The 15,925-nt window shown below is 43.4% G+C and overlaps 1 protein-coding gene and 1 non-coding gene across 2 annotated transcripts; both read right to left on the reverse strand.

Annotated features, from left to right (window-relative positions):
- Nucleotides 1–788: 788 nt before the first annotated feature.
- EIF5 (eukaryotic translation initiation factor 5) lies at nucleotides 789–11,381 on the reverse strand. Its single transcript, XM_075843929.1, has 12 exons — nucleotides 11,278–11,381; nucleotides 10,863–11,061; nucleotides 7,608–7,887; nucleotides 7,423–7,504; nucleotides 6,963–7,135; nucleotides 5,866–5,977; nucleotides 5,448–5,569; nucleotides 3,358–3,525; nucleotides 2,791–2,952; nucleotides 2,443–2,607; nucleotides 1,984–2,121; nucleotides 789–1,146 (listed from the first exon to the last, which is right to left on the reverse strand). The coding sequence occupies exons 3-12, from the start codon at nucleotides 7,677–7,679 to the stop codon at nucleotides 1,054–1,056; spliced, it is 1,287 nt and encodes a 428-aa protein (XP_075700044.1). The 5' UTR covers nucleotides 7,680–7,887; nucleotides 10,863–11,061; nucleotides 11,278–11,381; the 3' UTR covers nucleotides 789–1,053.
- LOC142665357 (small nucleolar RNA SNORA28) lies at nucleotides 5,643–5,768 on the reverse strand. Its single transcript, XR_012851489.1, has one exon. It is a non-coding gene; the product is annotated as a small nucleolar RNA SNORA28 (small nucleolar RNA).
- Nucleotides 11,382–15,925: the final 4,544 nt, after the last annotated feature.

The raw sequence follows: 15,925 nt of genomic DNA on the forward strand, positions 1-15,925 counted from the left end.
CAGGGTTTTTTTTGTCCCTATCCCCTGAAAAACACCACAGGGCCCCCATATAGTGCAACAATCCCTTGAAGATCGCACCCCCACCCTCCTTGTAGATCGCAGCCCTACAGGTAGACCGCACTCCCACCCCACCCTTCTTGTAGATAGCGCCACTGTAGCTGCAACCAGGGGCCGAGTCCCTGGCCAGAGGTTGCCGACACTTTGACCAGGGATACAGCTCCTAGCGGGAAATACAGTAGTGCGATCTGCAAGGGTGGGTGCCATCTACAAGGAGGTGCTAGTATCTACAGGGCGGTGTGGCTAAATACTAGGAGTCTCTGCTTCCTCACGGAACTGCTGTTCTGTACTGTACCACTTTGTTCACTTCAGAACAGCAGTTCCGTAGGGAAGCAGACAGAACGGGTGCAGCTTGTCAGACAGGGCAGTCTTCCTACTGCAGCATGGCGCCACAAAATAAAATACAAAATGTTATGATTGTTAAAAAAAAAAAATTAAAAAAAAAGTCGGAGGCCTTGAGGGCGAATTAATTTAATTAATCGCCCAGCCCTCACCTGTGCATTACTGTTCAGTAGAGGGAGGTGAAATCTAGCTTAAAAGCCTTGTAAGAATGTTAGGAGGGAAGGGGTGGTGTGGTCAAGTATCAGAAACTGCAAAACATGGTTTTTTTTTTTAATACAGCTATATATCAGGTTAAACCCTTAAATTAAAGCATTTTTTCTTCAAGTGCTGCTTGTGGCCTACCAAATACTTCTAACATGGACGTCTACTTGTCAATAACAAACCAATACTGCAGTGATCAAAAACCAAACTTTTATTCACAACTGTATAAATGTGCAACTAACACTGGAATTTAAAAAAGGAATTACATGCTATAGACAAAAACAAGTCTCTTTATGCCGATTTAGTTAGTGAAGCTTTATTAAAAGGCCAAATCACAGTAGAAAGAAACAAAGCGTACAAAAGTGTAGCACGATGTTCAGCTAGCTTAGCTCATTTACATACATGTCGCACTTCAGGCATAAAAAGCAAGTGGTGAACTGCTTCATGTGGACTTTAAATGGCATCAATGTCAATATCATCATCCTTCTCGACGGGTGACTTTACCGTCTCCACTTTAGGAACGCTCACTGATGTTGAATATACAACCTGTGGAAACAAGTTAACCAATTAGACAAAATAAAATGTGTTGCAGAGGATCCATTACCTCTGACTGGTGTGTTTTCGCCAATAATTGCATTACCCGTTAAACAATGCTCTTTTTGTAGAAGTCTATATTGTGCCGTTCCGGTTATACCTCCTAGAAGTTTGTGTGGGGCGGGGTGACGACATTGTCCAATCAGTGCCAGACTGTAGGGACATGCCCCTTTGACAAAAGTTAGGCCCCATGCACATGACCGTAAAATTTGTCCGTAGGACCGTACTTTCAGTTCGCAATTACGGACCATTTCCCCTCTATTGACCATGGACACCGTCCCAGATGTATGTATGTATGTATGTATGTATGTATGTTGGGGTGGGGCGCATGTTTGGGCCGTAGAAAGCCTCCACTAAAGATAGAACATATCCCATCTTGCTTTTTACGGACTGTGCGCTCATACTTTATATGGGAGCACGGACCAAAAACACAGGTGACTTTGGCCGCCAGAGGCCAGCTGTGCCCATAATTGCGGGCAGGGATAACAGAAGTAATTTCTAAAAAAGGAACAGCATAACACAGAATTCTAAGAAAATGCCATGTCAGGAGAGGTGACAGTTTCTCTTTAAAGGATATGGACTACATTGCTACCAGATGTACTACACTAGAAAGCCATCATTTACTAAATAAGACATGTTAACTTAAATTAAGCTAACTGGATGGATGACCGGTGATCTTGATGTACCAAAAATCTTGGTAGTGCTGCTCTAGTTACATCACTTCTGGAGGGAATCTATACATTGCTCGTTTGTACTGCAAAGACTTTAGAATAGTATTAAATGTCTTACCTCAATATTTTCGTCTTCCTCATCCTCATCATCTTCTCCAGAAGACTCCTCTTCAGCTTCCTTCAACCATTTAATGAAGGGCTCTGCCTTTGTCCTTATATCTTTGGCAAGTTCTTTAGAGACATATTTTTTGGATGGCTATCAAAGAAGAGGTTGTGTTAATTGCTGCGTCCCCTTCGGTCAGATGATCGGTGGAGGTACCCGAAGGCAGACCCCCACCAATATTATATTAACATAGCATAATGGTAGGCCATCAATATAGGTGGCCCAGTAAACCCCTTTAACAGAGCTTTAAACCATTTTATCCACTTAAGGTTGATATAGAAGCACTTGAGCATAAAGAGAAAAAATAATAAGGTAGACTAAAATTAAGGAGTACATTTTCACCCAGATCTAGGCAATTGCTATAAATAAGGCCATAAGCACATTAAGAAACTTATGCAAGTAAAACAGCAGTACCTTCTCAGCCCAGCTGAAGATGACCTCTTCTTCCAAGAGATCTGCATCATACATTTCCTTTAAAATATGCGGTATTTTGGAGAGAAGCTGTGCCCGGTGCATGTGCACAACACACTCAAAGCCATTAAGCAAATATCTCTGTGCTTTCTTGTTGTTGTGGCAAAACTAAAATGGGATAAGGAAAAAAAATTAAATAAATGGCCAACTAAAAATAGCTCATCCATCTTTAACAAATTAAATGCATGACCGTTGTTCTAGGATAGCAGCAAAATCAGTATCTAGCAAGACCGCCATAAGTGTTTCCAGCAGTATTGCCAGTTTAAGATGACCGCTTAGGCGTATACTTACACGTAGGAAGTGACGTCTGTATTTCTTTATCTGATCTCTTATTTTATCATCAAAGAGAACTTCAGTTAAGACCAAAGGTGCCAAAATCTTTACGTCAAGTTTCTCGGCTTCAGCTAGAATCTCTTTGTCAGAAGAATCGATAATTCCTTCTTCCTTCTTTTTCTGTAAGATAATACACGACATTAGCTAGGAGTCCCTTTTTTTTTTTAATGTAAATGTGTTTATGGAAATTTCTTTAAAACTGAATCAGGTAAAGAACTGTGGAGTTGGACAACAATTTACATCACATAGGTGGTGGACCCGTGGCGGGACGTGTTGTCACGGATCCCCCACAGACTAGTCTACGGAGGGATGCGTGATATGCAGTAAAATAGAACATATCCTATTTAAAGGACCGTTCACATGCTCCTTTGAGACAACTGTAGTGTGAACGGCCCTATTGAAATACATGGGTGCGTGTGACGGCCGTCGTTCTAACAGCCGGCACACGGATGAGATTCCCATTAGTGTGAATGAGCCCTTAATTTCAAGATTGCACTACTTGAGAAAATGGTATCAGGATCTTACTTTCACAAAATCAAACAGCATGTTTACTCTGTCCTCCACAGGTCTCTCTAGCTCCTCACTAAGAGTGAGATTTTTTGCATGTTCACTTATTTCTTCCATTCTGCGTCTCATAGCCTCATCAGATGTGTCTTCACCCCAATCTTCATCATCATCATCCTCCTTGCCATCCTGCAATAAAAGTAAAACGACTTTCTTAATATCTTATATCCAAAAGATTAAATAGAAATACCACTTTTCAAGAAGTTAGAACCCTTTAGAAATTCCAACTCTAAGCAGAATAGCCTCCCAGGAGTGCAAATTCCATCTACTTGTAATACCCACTGCTGTATTTGCTGAAGAGGTATTAGGATTTAAAGAAAGACAAACATTCGAAAAACACAATCCAAATATACTTCCTGTATCAATTCCTCATGGTTTAAGAACTTTGCTTGAAGTTATTCAATAAGAACTTTCATAGTTGACTACCAGTGGATAAAAATCTGTGGTGGTCAGATAAATGCTTGGCTTATTGCAAGACTGATAACTGTACTCTGTCTGTAATAAGGTGAGCAGCTGTGTGTCCATCACGTGCCCTGGACAGATTTATCCAATAGCCGTAAACCATAAAAATTTCTTAAAAACCCATGAGTAGTGGATACAGAAACAATTTGGGAAAACCGCTTAAGTTCCCATTATACAAAGAACAACTGTTTGCTGTAACAATCAACCACTACCCCTTAAACAGTGGTGGTCTCCACCCCATTTGTCCAGGCACGCATTATCTGGGCTGCAAAGGTATCAGGCTGCATTAAAGAGGATCTGTCACTAGTTTATTAATTCCCCAACTAATCTAATACGCACAATGATGCTGATAACTACAGCGATATTTGTACAAAAATTTTTATTTGCAAAGTTATGAACATTTTTCTAAATATGCTAATTTGGCTCTAATTGCCAAATAGGAGGCAACTTTCTCATCACTCTGGGTGGTGTAATGCTTTCTGTATGACGCTGCCCAATCCTCATCCAGCTTCTCTCCCTGCCCAGCAGTAGTGTGATCATATAGTATATGGCTTCCTTTCGTGACTGTTTTCAACTGGTGATCTCCCTGTTTGTTTCACAGCTACGATACTGGTGTCATATGAAAAGACCAGAATCTCCTCTTTCATATGACCGCTATTCTAGGTGGTCCACAGCCCGAGGATATGGCTGTTTTAAGTGATCACCTTCCCTCCAGCCTCTTAGGCCCCATGCACACAAACGTAAAAAATCTCCGTAATTGCAGACTGCAATACAGTCTGCAATTATGGACCCGTTCAGTTCTATTGGCCGCAGACACCTTTACGTATCGCTACGGAAGGGTGTCCGTGCTGTGAATTATGGAGCATGTCCTACTTTTTACACTTTACGCGCCGTGCTCCCACACTTTGTATGGGAGAATGGCCCGCAAATGCAGGCTGCAGCGGTGAAGCAGCTTCACACTGATAGAACAGTCAAAGGCTGTGAGGTAACTCCACCTTAGGACAATCGCTGGTGTTAACACCCATTTGTCGAGTTTAGGCTCATTTGCATTTTTAGCAGAGCGCTCGTAATTTAAAATAACCGTTTTGGGACACAATTTTCACTATCATCAGCACCTTTTAGATAAGTTAGGAGATAGGGAATTAATAAACTAGTGACCGAGCCTCTTTAAGAGGGCTCACATTTAGTCCTGCCAAAACTCTGTATGGGGAAAACAGCTCAAGAAATAACTACGAAACAGTGGTTTCCTCTCGGGCAACACAACATCAGAAGAGGCAGATGAATGTCACCTGCTCAGTGCAAATGGGTATCACAATACTTATGTTTTTAGGTATTCTAGGATGAACATTGATCATGGTCTGGTTTGAAATACTGCATTAGTGCACTGACTGATACAAGTTTTAGGTCTGACAGCTACAGTTAAGACATCACCAAGTCCATTTGTATGCCACATTCAATTTGCTGGTATAAGAGTCAACTACAATAAGGAAACATAATAGCTACATATGAGCGGGCTCAAGTTGCGAAATTTAGTCACTAATCTGACAGCTGGTTAACAGGTGAAACCATCTATGGTTTCCAATACTTACAACACGTGGAGGATTTAATTCTGTTAGAACGGCTGTCTCGTTTTTATCTACAGCACCGTTTTCTTTGCCCTTTTTGTTTTTCTTATCTTCCTTCTTTTTGCCCATACCGCTGTCTATGTTCTCTGCAAAACAATAGAAGAAAGCCACCTGTAAGCACTCATACAACCATTTTCCCCAGGCACAATACATACAAATAGTGTTTGAGTCATTATAACAGTAGTACTCACAAATATGAGAGTACTGAAATAAGAAAGACTTAAAATTTCTCTAGCAAGCATTAATTGGGACAGTTGGGTTTGCAACTGCCACAGAGTGATGCTTGCACTACAGAAAACTGGGGAACTATGAAACAAATACAGATCTATAAGGGCCACTACAGATTTCTTGTATAACCTGTTACTGTATGTAGAGTACTTACCTGGTGGGTTTTTGAGAATGAAAGTACAGAGCTTATGGTTGGTGTCCAGCATGCCTCGATAACCACAGGCTTTACAGGAATTACCTATTGTTTGTTTCTTGAGATTGACATGCTGAAACAAAAAGACATGGTTTAGTTTACGTACTACGCTAAAAACCTTCACATAGAAATGCAAAATTAACAGGTTAACCCTATAGTGCGCCACGATGCAACATGGATGTGCTAAAGTTTTGCCATAGATCACAGGCACAATAGTGCTGTGATTATCAGACACACTCCTGCATTAAGGGGCTGGGATTGTCAAGGCAACACCCTCAGTTGCCTTAACAAAAAAAAAAACAACCTGAATTTAGCAATTAAAATGCACTCCAAAATGGTTGAAAAATACAGCTTAGTCAAAGAAAAAAAAATAATTTAAAAAAAAGTTATGGCTATCGGAATGCACAGAAGAATCTACTGCATGAACCCCTTGGTGGCAACAGTGTACATGTATGACAGACGTGCACCGCTACAATATGGAGCGGGTTTGGAGCTGAGCCAGCACTATACTTGGCACGGGTCTCATACAGCAGACACCTGCTTGCAACATCAGGGATCGGATATTTAACCCTCAACAGCGACCTCAGCATCTAAGCGGTTAGAAAGAGGGAGGAAACAAGCATGGCTGCTTTCTTAAAAGAAAAAAAAAGAAAAAAACCCAGCTACAGGTGTGGGGCTGCAGCTCAGCCCATTCATTTCAATGTAGTGAAGATGCAATACCAGACAGAAGCCATGGACAGCTATGGCCCTGTATCGGTTCGAAAGCAGCAGTGTATTTTTAATCCTGTACAATCCCTTTAAAAAGGGGCAAAACAGACACTAAAAGAGCTTTACTGAGTGATGTTACGAATTTAAATAAAAAAAAATAAAAAGGTTTTGGTAAGGACGATGAGAGAGAATAAGACAATACTCTTTTCGTGGAACGGAGAAGGCAGGATCTACATACACACCTGAAAAGAACATGTTAATGTCAGAGTGCAATTCAGTCTGTCTTATGTTGTAAGCTGTTTTATTGTATAACTATTAGGTCAAGAGAATGGGCTATAATTGCAACTTACCAGATCAGTTTCAGGGTTCTCGCACTCAGGACATAGAACAAACTTTTTAATGAATCCATCCAACATGTCTTGCAGCTTATTTGCCTCATGAGATCCATTGACAATGAAACGGTCATTCTTAACATCAAACTGGGTCTGCGCTCCCAGCTCACAACCAAAAAATTTGGTGGGATCTATCAAAGCAGAAACAGTGTTGAAAACCGACAGGTCAGCACTAAAGACCTGCCCACTTACACACAATAAGCTGATCTCACAACATTGTACTATATAACATGCTAGAGTTACATGGGATCGGATTCAATTAGTTGTACCGGCAAATCTTCTCAGCCACAAGGTGCTCCTGCACCTTTACGTTCATTTCCAAGCTGCCTTGAGGATAACAGATGCTTCACGACTACTGCGTCGCCTTTACAACATTTACAGAGACCTAATTACATTAGATGTAAAATACTTCACTTACACGTTGGAGGCCGATTAAGCGCCTTTGCAACGTCAACCATGTTGACTATTACGGTCTTTATTCCATTTCCTTTGCCCTCTACCTGCAAAAAACAAACAAAAAATAAAAAAAATTAAAAAATATAATAGCGAAAAGACATGATTTACTCAGACGTAATAGGTCAGCAGCAAGCAGAGAAACATTACCTTGGCAATCAAACGGGGCATTTTGTACCGATAGAACTGATCGGAAACACTGCGGTTGACGTTGACAGACATCTTGGTTTATTATTCTCTCTTTCAGTAAGAGGAAAAGCTCTTTGACTACAACTTTTTGGTATCTTCTGTCTGGAGAAGACTGGATGACATAAACCACTGCAAGAGTTCTCGGTCTCTGACATGAAAATAATTTCGCCACCGAGGCTGTGAGCTTCTTGTTTGTATGCTATGTTTCCCCAATACAGGTACCAATGGCTGCGCAACAGCTCTGAAAGGAGAGAAAGTGATTAATTTTCTAACATTTGTTAGCAGAACTAGCTTAATAGTTGTAAGCAGGCTTCTCCTAAACATTAGTACTTGCTAGAATGGATTGCTTTTCCATAAGAAATAAAAACATGCATTACATCTTGATATTGGATGCACTTGTAACCAAAAATACTATGGAGTTTAAACCTTTACAAATATAGCAAGCTGTAAGACATTACTGTCCCCCCATCACATATGCAAGATCATTCGCTTACACATAGAAATAGGAGATAGTGTGCTTGTTGTACTCTGTTACAAGGCTAACACACCCCTCAATGTGTAGACAACAAGCAGGCCGTCAAATGGCCAGGTAGCGTTCCAACTCCAGCTGAAGCTTGGAGCTACTCCAGCTGGAGAATTGCATATTTACCTACTTTACATAGATCTTTACAGTGTCTCTGAGAGTTTATACACACTGAAGTCTTAGGCTGGGTTCACATGACCATGTTATGTCCGTAATGTACGGAACGTATTTCGGCCGGAAGACCCGGACCGAACACAGTGCAGGGAGCCGGGCTCCTAGCATCATAGTGATGTACGACGCTAGGAGTCCCTGCCTCTGCGTGGAACTACTGTCCCGTACTGTAATCATGATTACAGTACGGGACAGTTGTCCTGCAGCGAGGCAGGGACTCCTAGCATCGTACATCACTATGATGCTAGGAGCCCGGCTCCCTGCACTGTGTTCGGTCCGGGTCTTCCGGCCGAAATACGTTCCGTACTTTACGGACGCAACATGGTCGTGTGAACCCAGCCTTAAAGTAGCAGCTTCATCCTGGATTGGGGTCCCTGCAGACTGAATTCACACATGCAGATTTTGTGCGGTTTTGATGCTGTTTTTTGAGCCAAAACCAAGTCTGGATGGGGAAGGAAATATATACAGGTAAGACTGAGGCCCTATTCTCATCACGTTTTTGGCCTACGCTTAACGTAATGGCTAATGGAGCATAATGTAACATGGTCGTGTGAACCCAGCCTCAGAGTGTTTTTGCTGCACGGCCCAAAAAAAATAAATTAAAAAAATGCAGTGCAAAACTGCACGTGTTTTTACAATGCATTTTTTTTTTTTTTTTGCTGCACTGCAAAACCGCACAGCAAAATTACACCCTTAGGTCCCATGCACCTCACCATAAAAAAAACTCCGTAATTGCGGACCGCAGTAACGGACCCACCCGGTTCTATTGGCTGGTAGCACTATGGAAGGGTGTCCGTGCCAGGAAATATGGAACATATCCTACTTTTACGATTTTACAGGCCATGCTCCCATACTTTGTATGGAAGCATGGCACGAAAATGCGGCCCACGGGTGTTGGCAGCCGACCGCGTGCTTGAGGCCTTAGTTGTGGAAGCAGTTAATTGATTGAATGGTCTAGAAGGCAAAAAAAATAGGCAAACGAAGCCTCCACAGAATACAGTATCCGGAAATGAACCCATCATGGAAATATTGCATCATACAATTTAAAAGCCCCAAAAGGCAGAGCTTCACTTCCAGCATATATTGTATTCACATCTCCGACCATTACATAACATGCATCTGCTGGAAATACAATTCCCATAATAGCTGAAAGACAGACAAATACATATAATCTCCGGTCAAGTAGTAAAATGTAATGCTACTGCTCCCAGTTATCAGCCATATCAGACTGAAGAGCTGCTGACTAATGTCCTCTAATGTGATAACTGACAGGAAGTACAAAAATAATCCCTGAACCTATGATCACTACTATATCTCCGATTACCAGTACTATTACCTCCATAACCGGTCTCACAAAAAAAAAAAACACAACTATCTTAGGTTTGGTTTTTGTCCCCTTACATTGATGGGTTTCTCCAGGCTTAGAAAAACATAGCCGCTTTCTTTCAAAAACAGTGCCACACCTTTCCAAAGGTTGTGTCTGGTATTGCAACTCAACTCTGTATAAGTAAAGAAGGATGAACTGCAAAACCAAATACAACCTGTGGCGCTGTTTTTTGGAAATGGCCATGTTTTGGACACCCCCACAATGTTACCTCTCACTAAACCCGTATTATGGCCTGTATATTACCCCAGATCTAAATCCTCCGTTTTGCATGCTCGGGAGTAGAAAGGTCTTAAGGATTAGCAAGTGCGCCCTTTAAACCAAGCAATATAGTATAACCGAATAGGAAAAACGAATCCCCTCACCCTTTTCCCGCAATTCAGCTAAGCTTTAGAAAGGGATGCGCGTTAAACTAAACTGCTTCAAATGACAACCAGCAGAATAGGGAGTGCAGCTCTGGAGTAGAATAAAGAAGGCTCATAACCCAGGATCAGTACAAGATAAGAAAGGCAATGTACAGCTCTGGGGTAGAGTACAGGCTCGTAACCCAGGATCAGTACAAGATAAGAAAACGCAACGAACGTACAAACTTTTATCTATATTCACATGGTGTTCAAAGGTGAACAACATGAACGTGAAAACATGCACAACACAAAAGCAGAAAAAAAAAGTAATGTCCAGAAACACAGACATATGCAAACACTATATACAGCCCAATGCACCTCTGATCACTAAACTGCAGGGATTGCCACATTAACTAAACTTGTCACCCCATGCCCCCTATAGTACCAGGTATAGAAATAATCAACCCCCCAGCTCTGGGTACAAACACACAGGGGAGGGAGAGCAGAGTATGACTCACAACTGCAGCACTGAGTCAGCCTTGTCAGGGCACGCATGCGCAGTAACCCGTCACACTTCTTATCCCCACGAAACACCCACCTCCTACCAGTGGGCTAACCTGCACCCTAAGGAGTCCTGACTACAGCGACCTATCTACTGCAGAGCCCCTTTTTGAGTGCTTGAGAAACCCCCTATCCGCTCCTAAGCAACCTGCGTCACGTCCTCCAGTCATGAGGCGCGGCCGCCATTTTACCTCAGCGTCCCCGCCATCCCGCACTCCAGCAGATATACTCACCGTTTTCGTCCAATAAAGACATAAACACAACGCTGCTCGCCCTTGGGTGCGATGAACGGAGAAGGGCAGAATGAAGCAACGGATACACCGCGAAGTATGGACGGCACAGCGTAGAGCTGGCCACGACACTGCACACGGGCCGAGAGTAGCCGGAGATTTTTTTAAACACCAAGCGGGAGACACCCTCCGAGCGGGGAACCTGAGGCACAAACCGGGGATATAATTAATTCCATGTCGGGTGGGGACGGAAAATAATTAATTCACAGACACTCAATGGTTTAATAACACAGGTGGGCGGGAGATGGTAAACACAGGCATACTCCGCGTTCATTACGCGGGCGGTAATTGGATAGTATTAATTAATAAAGGCGGTAATTGGCGACATATGTCGGACCCACGTTGCGCCGCTACTCACCTCACGAAGCTTCTAGTTCTCTGGTACGGAGGCGCTGTGAGCGAAGCCTCTCAGCCAGAGACCAGCCTACCTGTGGGCGGGCACCGCCTTCCTGAATTCTCAACGGCCATTGGACAAAACAAGGGGGCTAGATCGTTACCGATTGGCCAAGTGCCCCAGCCAATCAGGAAGCGTTGGTTGGCAGCCCAATAACCGCGGATTCCACGGTGTGAGGGGCGGACATCTCGCGAGATTTGCCCGTAGAGGTTGTTGATGAGTGCCAGGCCACATGTGACTGGACTAACCTTTATCTGTGGTGAATTGGGGAAAGGGCAAGGGTAATTTATTATTATCCTCAACCCTCTTCACACCACGTATGTGTCTATAAAATAGGAAAAATAAAAGTGTATATTTTTAGGTGTACTTTTTTTTATTTTCGGAGATTTCAGTCTAAGGTCACATTCAGACGGTCGCAACGCGGCAACATTTTAGCGTTCATGTTACGGACAACACGAATCCAGTGACCCAAATGAACTGCATTATAGGAATCGTATCAGAATCGATAATTATCACCGATCCACAGGATAGGGGCACCACCGCTGTGATCTGTACTGATCGTGAGAACGGTGGTTCCAAACCCCCCAATCCTCATTGCACCCCCGTAGTGAGAAGGAGACGAGTAGCGCGGCGGTCGAGTATGTGCCTGCCGCTCCATTCAATGTCTATTGGACTGACGAGAACATCCCAGCGCTATACTCGGCGGATTCCGTCATTCCCATAGACTTGGAATAGAGCGCCGCTCCATTCAATCTTCTCACTGGTCGAGCAGTAAAAAGGAAGAGTAGGGGGTTCGGAGCCCCCGTTCTCGTGATTGCTGGGGATAGGTGATAATTATCAATTCTGGGCATATCACTTTGAACCCTTGGTCGGAGCAGGACTAGTACGGGCGCTATAGTACGGCCTTCTGAGTGCCTTAACCATAAATTGTAACCTACAATCTATTGTGGGTCCTGATTGCCATGTAAGACCAGTTTCACGCATCATAAGATGGCTGTTTTTTAAGGTCTATATTATGCCCTCCGCCATTCTACTGAACCAGTTTAGGGGGGCAGGGGATTTGGGTGTATATCCGTAAAATGTGTCCATATTACAGCCACGAGTGACCATGCTAGATCTCCTTAAACGGGTTGTCCAGTCATAAGAAATGTAAGACCTACCCTCAGGATAGGCCATCAACATCTGATCGGTGTGGGTCCAACTCTCGGCACCCATGTTGATCAAATGCTACAAGTGTGTCGGCGATGCACAGTACAAGCAGTGACAGTAATGAAGGGGAAGCAGCGCTGGTACAAGCGCCGTGACCCTTCAAAACAGCTGGTCGGAGGTTGATGGCCTACACCGAGGATAGGCCAGCAATTTCTTATGACTGGCCAACCGGTTTAAGAGCATGGGTGTCTAGTGTTGTCACCTTCTGGACGCATCAAAGTTACTTAGCAGGGGCACAAACTTAGTCCGGTCATTGTTTAGTCAACAGAAAAGGTGACAAATGCGGGGAGCTTCATGTGAGGGGCCATGAGGGGAGGAGATCACTGCAGAACATGATTTTGATAAGGACTTAAATCTGGTTAGGGGGTATAACTTAGGGGTAGTTTTAGAAGTGGTTAAAATAAGTAGGGAAGCATGGTGGAGCAAAGATGGCGCTGGGGGAGGATAGAAGGTGGGGGGTCTTTTGTGCAAGGAACAAAAGGAAAGTTTTTGGCAAGAATATAGAGGGCCAGTGTTAAGGGGGGGGGGCAGAGTTAGGCCTCATGCCGTTTTCAGTTATTTTCTTCAGGGTGCTATCCGTTTTTTTAACGGATAGCACATTGAGAGATTCATTTCTATGGGGTTGTTTTAATGGAACTGTGTGGCCGTTCAGACCAAAATAGAACAGGTCCTACTCCTGACTGTTCTTGATGGAACAGTCTCGGCCACTTCATTAATTTGGTCCGTTGAAACAACGGACTGCACACGGAAGCCATCCGTTGGCGGTCCGTGTTTCACGGATCCGCCATTAGTGGTCGTACGACGGGCAACGGAAGTGTGCATGAGTCCTTACAGGTATAAAAAGAGGTGGCCAGGTGAGATAGTCAGACGGATTTGCACTTACCTACCATTGAACTGGTGATTTTTCATATTGTAGTACAGTAGGAGCTGGAGAATTGGTGGAGGTCGTCAGAAGAATCTAGTGATGGCGGAAAAGTAGGGTGATATCAAGGAGCCCTGCTTTTTGATGGCAGAATTTTTAGCACCACCTAAGGTCACCGTAATGTTATGGGCCGTTAGGTCGGTCCTCAGTTACAGCCTAAGAGGGCCAAGGGGCCAAGTCAGCCAGGTGAAGGGCGGAGCCTGGCTGATATATATGGGTTTGGTTAACAGCCGGGCAGCAGTCGCGGTTCTGCTGACCATGGGGTGCAGTGTTGCGATTTGAGTCAGGCTCTCCAATGGATGTTTAGTATTTTTCATGTTGTAATAAAATCATGGCGTAAGCAACAAAAATTATTTTTTTTGCCAAAATAATGTTGTTTGTGTTTATTGGTTGGGGCATTGGGAGTAGCAGGTTCACCCCTTATGGCTAAGAAAATGTTCATAGGGACTTTAATAAACTCCTTAATACAGTAACTTGGCATCAATGGGAACCTGATAGGATCTGGATTATCACATATTCTGAGTTATCAGACGATCATAGGTAGAGAACTTCAAGGAAAAAATTCAAAAATAAAATATTATGTAAAGTCTTCTACTATAAAATAGTTTTTTAATCAGAGGATTTTTTTTCTCTCTCTCTAAACTGTCTTTTGTTTTATTATATTGATTATCAGATTTCTGGATTATCAAATGCTGGTTTAGGCTGGGATCACACGACCATGTTACGTCCGTAATGTACGGAACGTATTTCGGCCGGAAGACCCGGACCGAACACACTGCAGGGGGCCGGGCTCCTAGCATCATAGTGATGTACGACGCTAGGAGTCCCTGCCTCTGCGTGGAACTACTGTCCCGTACTGAAAACATGATTACAGTACGGGACAGTTGTCCTGCAGCGAGGCAGGGACTCCTAGCATCGTACATCACTATGATGCTAGGAGCCCGGCTCCCTGCACTGTGTTAGGTCCGGGTCTTCCGGCCGAAATACGTTCCGTACTTTACGGACGTAACATGGTCGTGTGAACCCAGCCTTAAAGTAGCAGCTTCATCCTGGATTGGGGTCCCAGCAGACTGAATTCACACATGCAGATTTGGTGCGGTTTTGATGCTGTTTTTTGAGCCAAAACCAAGTCTGGATGGGGAAGGAAATATAGACTGAGGCCCTATTCTCATCACGTTTTTGGCCTACGCTTAACGTAATGGCTAATGGAGCATAATGGAGACGTTTAGCGTGTACGTCAGAAGCTTTCCTGGCATATACTCACAAACAGGGCCTGATACTTTTCTTTTGCATCCACATCTGCCTCAAAAACTACTCCAAATACTGAGTCAAAAACCTGTAGATGTGTGAATCCAACCTCAGGGGTCCTGGATTTGATAAGTTTATTGTAGGTATAAAGTGGAGCAAATTTACTAATGCTGTCTAATGTGCTCCAGGCAGGTAGAAGATGCGCCAAATTTATTAAAGAAGTGCCTGCAGCATGATAAATTTGTCGCATCTTGCTAGATATGCTACACGCTTTTCGCTTCCTTATACCATCTCTTGGTTGGCTTAGTTTATCCCAGTTTTTTGCATAAATTCTTTTGCCGCAAATCAATAGTAAATTTGCGTAAAAAAAAGAAAGCCGTAACTTAAGCCAGAATTATGGCGTAACAACAATAGTAAATGGGCCTAAGTGTGTTTTTGGAAATAGTATGGTGAAGGTCCGGTTCTGTGAGGATGTGTAATGTTTTTGAATTCTTGTTGCAGAGTCGTCATACTCCTATTATGAAACTTAATAAACTTTAGTTGCAGGAAGCAGCATGAAAGTCACATGCAAATGCCTCTTTCATATCATTTTATGGGGAATCATAAAATAATCTCGTTAAATTTCATCATGATAAAAAAAAACTTGCAGCATGTTCATATGTACATTGCTCTGTCACTAAGGCTCTGTTCACATCTGCGTTGGGTTCGCATTCTGCCGTTCCGTCTGAGGTTTCCGTCAGAACGGGACCCTGAGCAGATACAAACTGATACCGACGGACACCAGAGGTTTCCGTTTCCATCACTATTGATTTAAATGGTGACGGAGCCGGTGCCCGTGGTTTCCGTTTGTGTCTGTTGTGCACCGGACCCGTCGTTATGCCGGAAGCAATAGCGTGGTCGACTACGCTATTGCTTCTCTATTGCTTCCGGCAAAACAACGGGTCCGGTGCACAAAAGAGACAAATGGAAACCACAGCAGCTCTTTCCGTCGGTGTCAGTTTGTGTCTGTTCAGGGTCCCGTTCTGACGGAAACCGCCGACGGAACGGCAGAACGCGACCCCAACGCAGATGTGAACGAAGCCTTAGCTCAGTGTATTCCTGTGGATTACAACTGGTGTGCCACAAAAAACATCACAAAGCCCCAGTGTAGTACAAAGTAAATTATACATGTTCAATAGAAATCCATGGAGTTTTTGTAGGCCGCTCCCGCGCAATGAGAGCACATTTCAGTGA

The sequence above is a fragment of the Rhinoderma darwinii genome, chromosome 12 (assembly GCF_050947455.1).
Source record: "Rhinoderma darwinii isolate aRhiDar2 chromosome 12, aRhiDar2.hap1, whole genome shotgun sequence".
Taxonomy (NCBI): domain Eukaryota; kingdom Metazoa; phylum Chordata; class Amphibia; order Anura; family Rhinodermatidae; genus Rhinoderma; species Rhinoderma darwinii.

Excerpts from the sequence above, each read along its gene's own strand:
- EIF5 (XM_075843929.1), bottom strand. The coding sequence starts at position 7,679 with ATGTCTGTCAACGTCAACCGCAGTGTTTCCGATCAGTTCTATCGGTAC. Across the intron at positions 5,570-5,865 it reads CATTCTCAAAAACCCACCAG|AGAACATAGACAGCGGTATG; the intron begins GTAAGTACTCTA and ends ATTGTTTTGCAG. Across the intron at positions 2,953-3,357 it reads TGCTGTTTGATTTTGTGAAA|AAAAAGAAGGAAGAAGGAAT; the intron begins GTAAGATCCTGA and ends ATTATCTTACAG.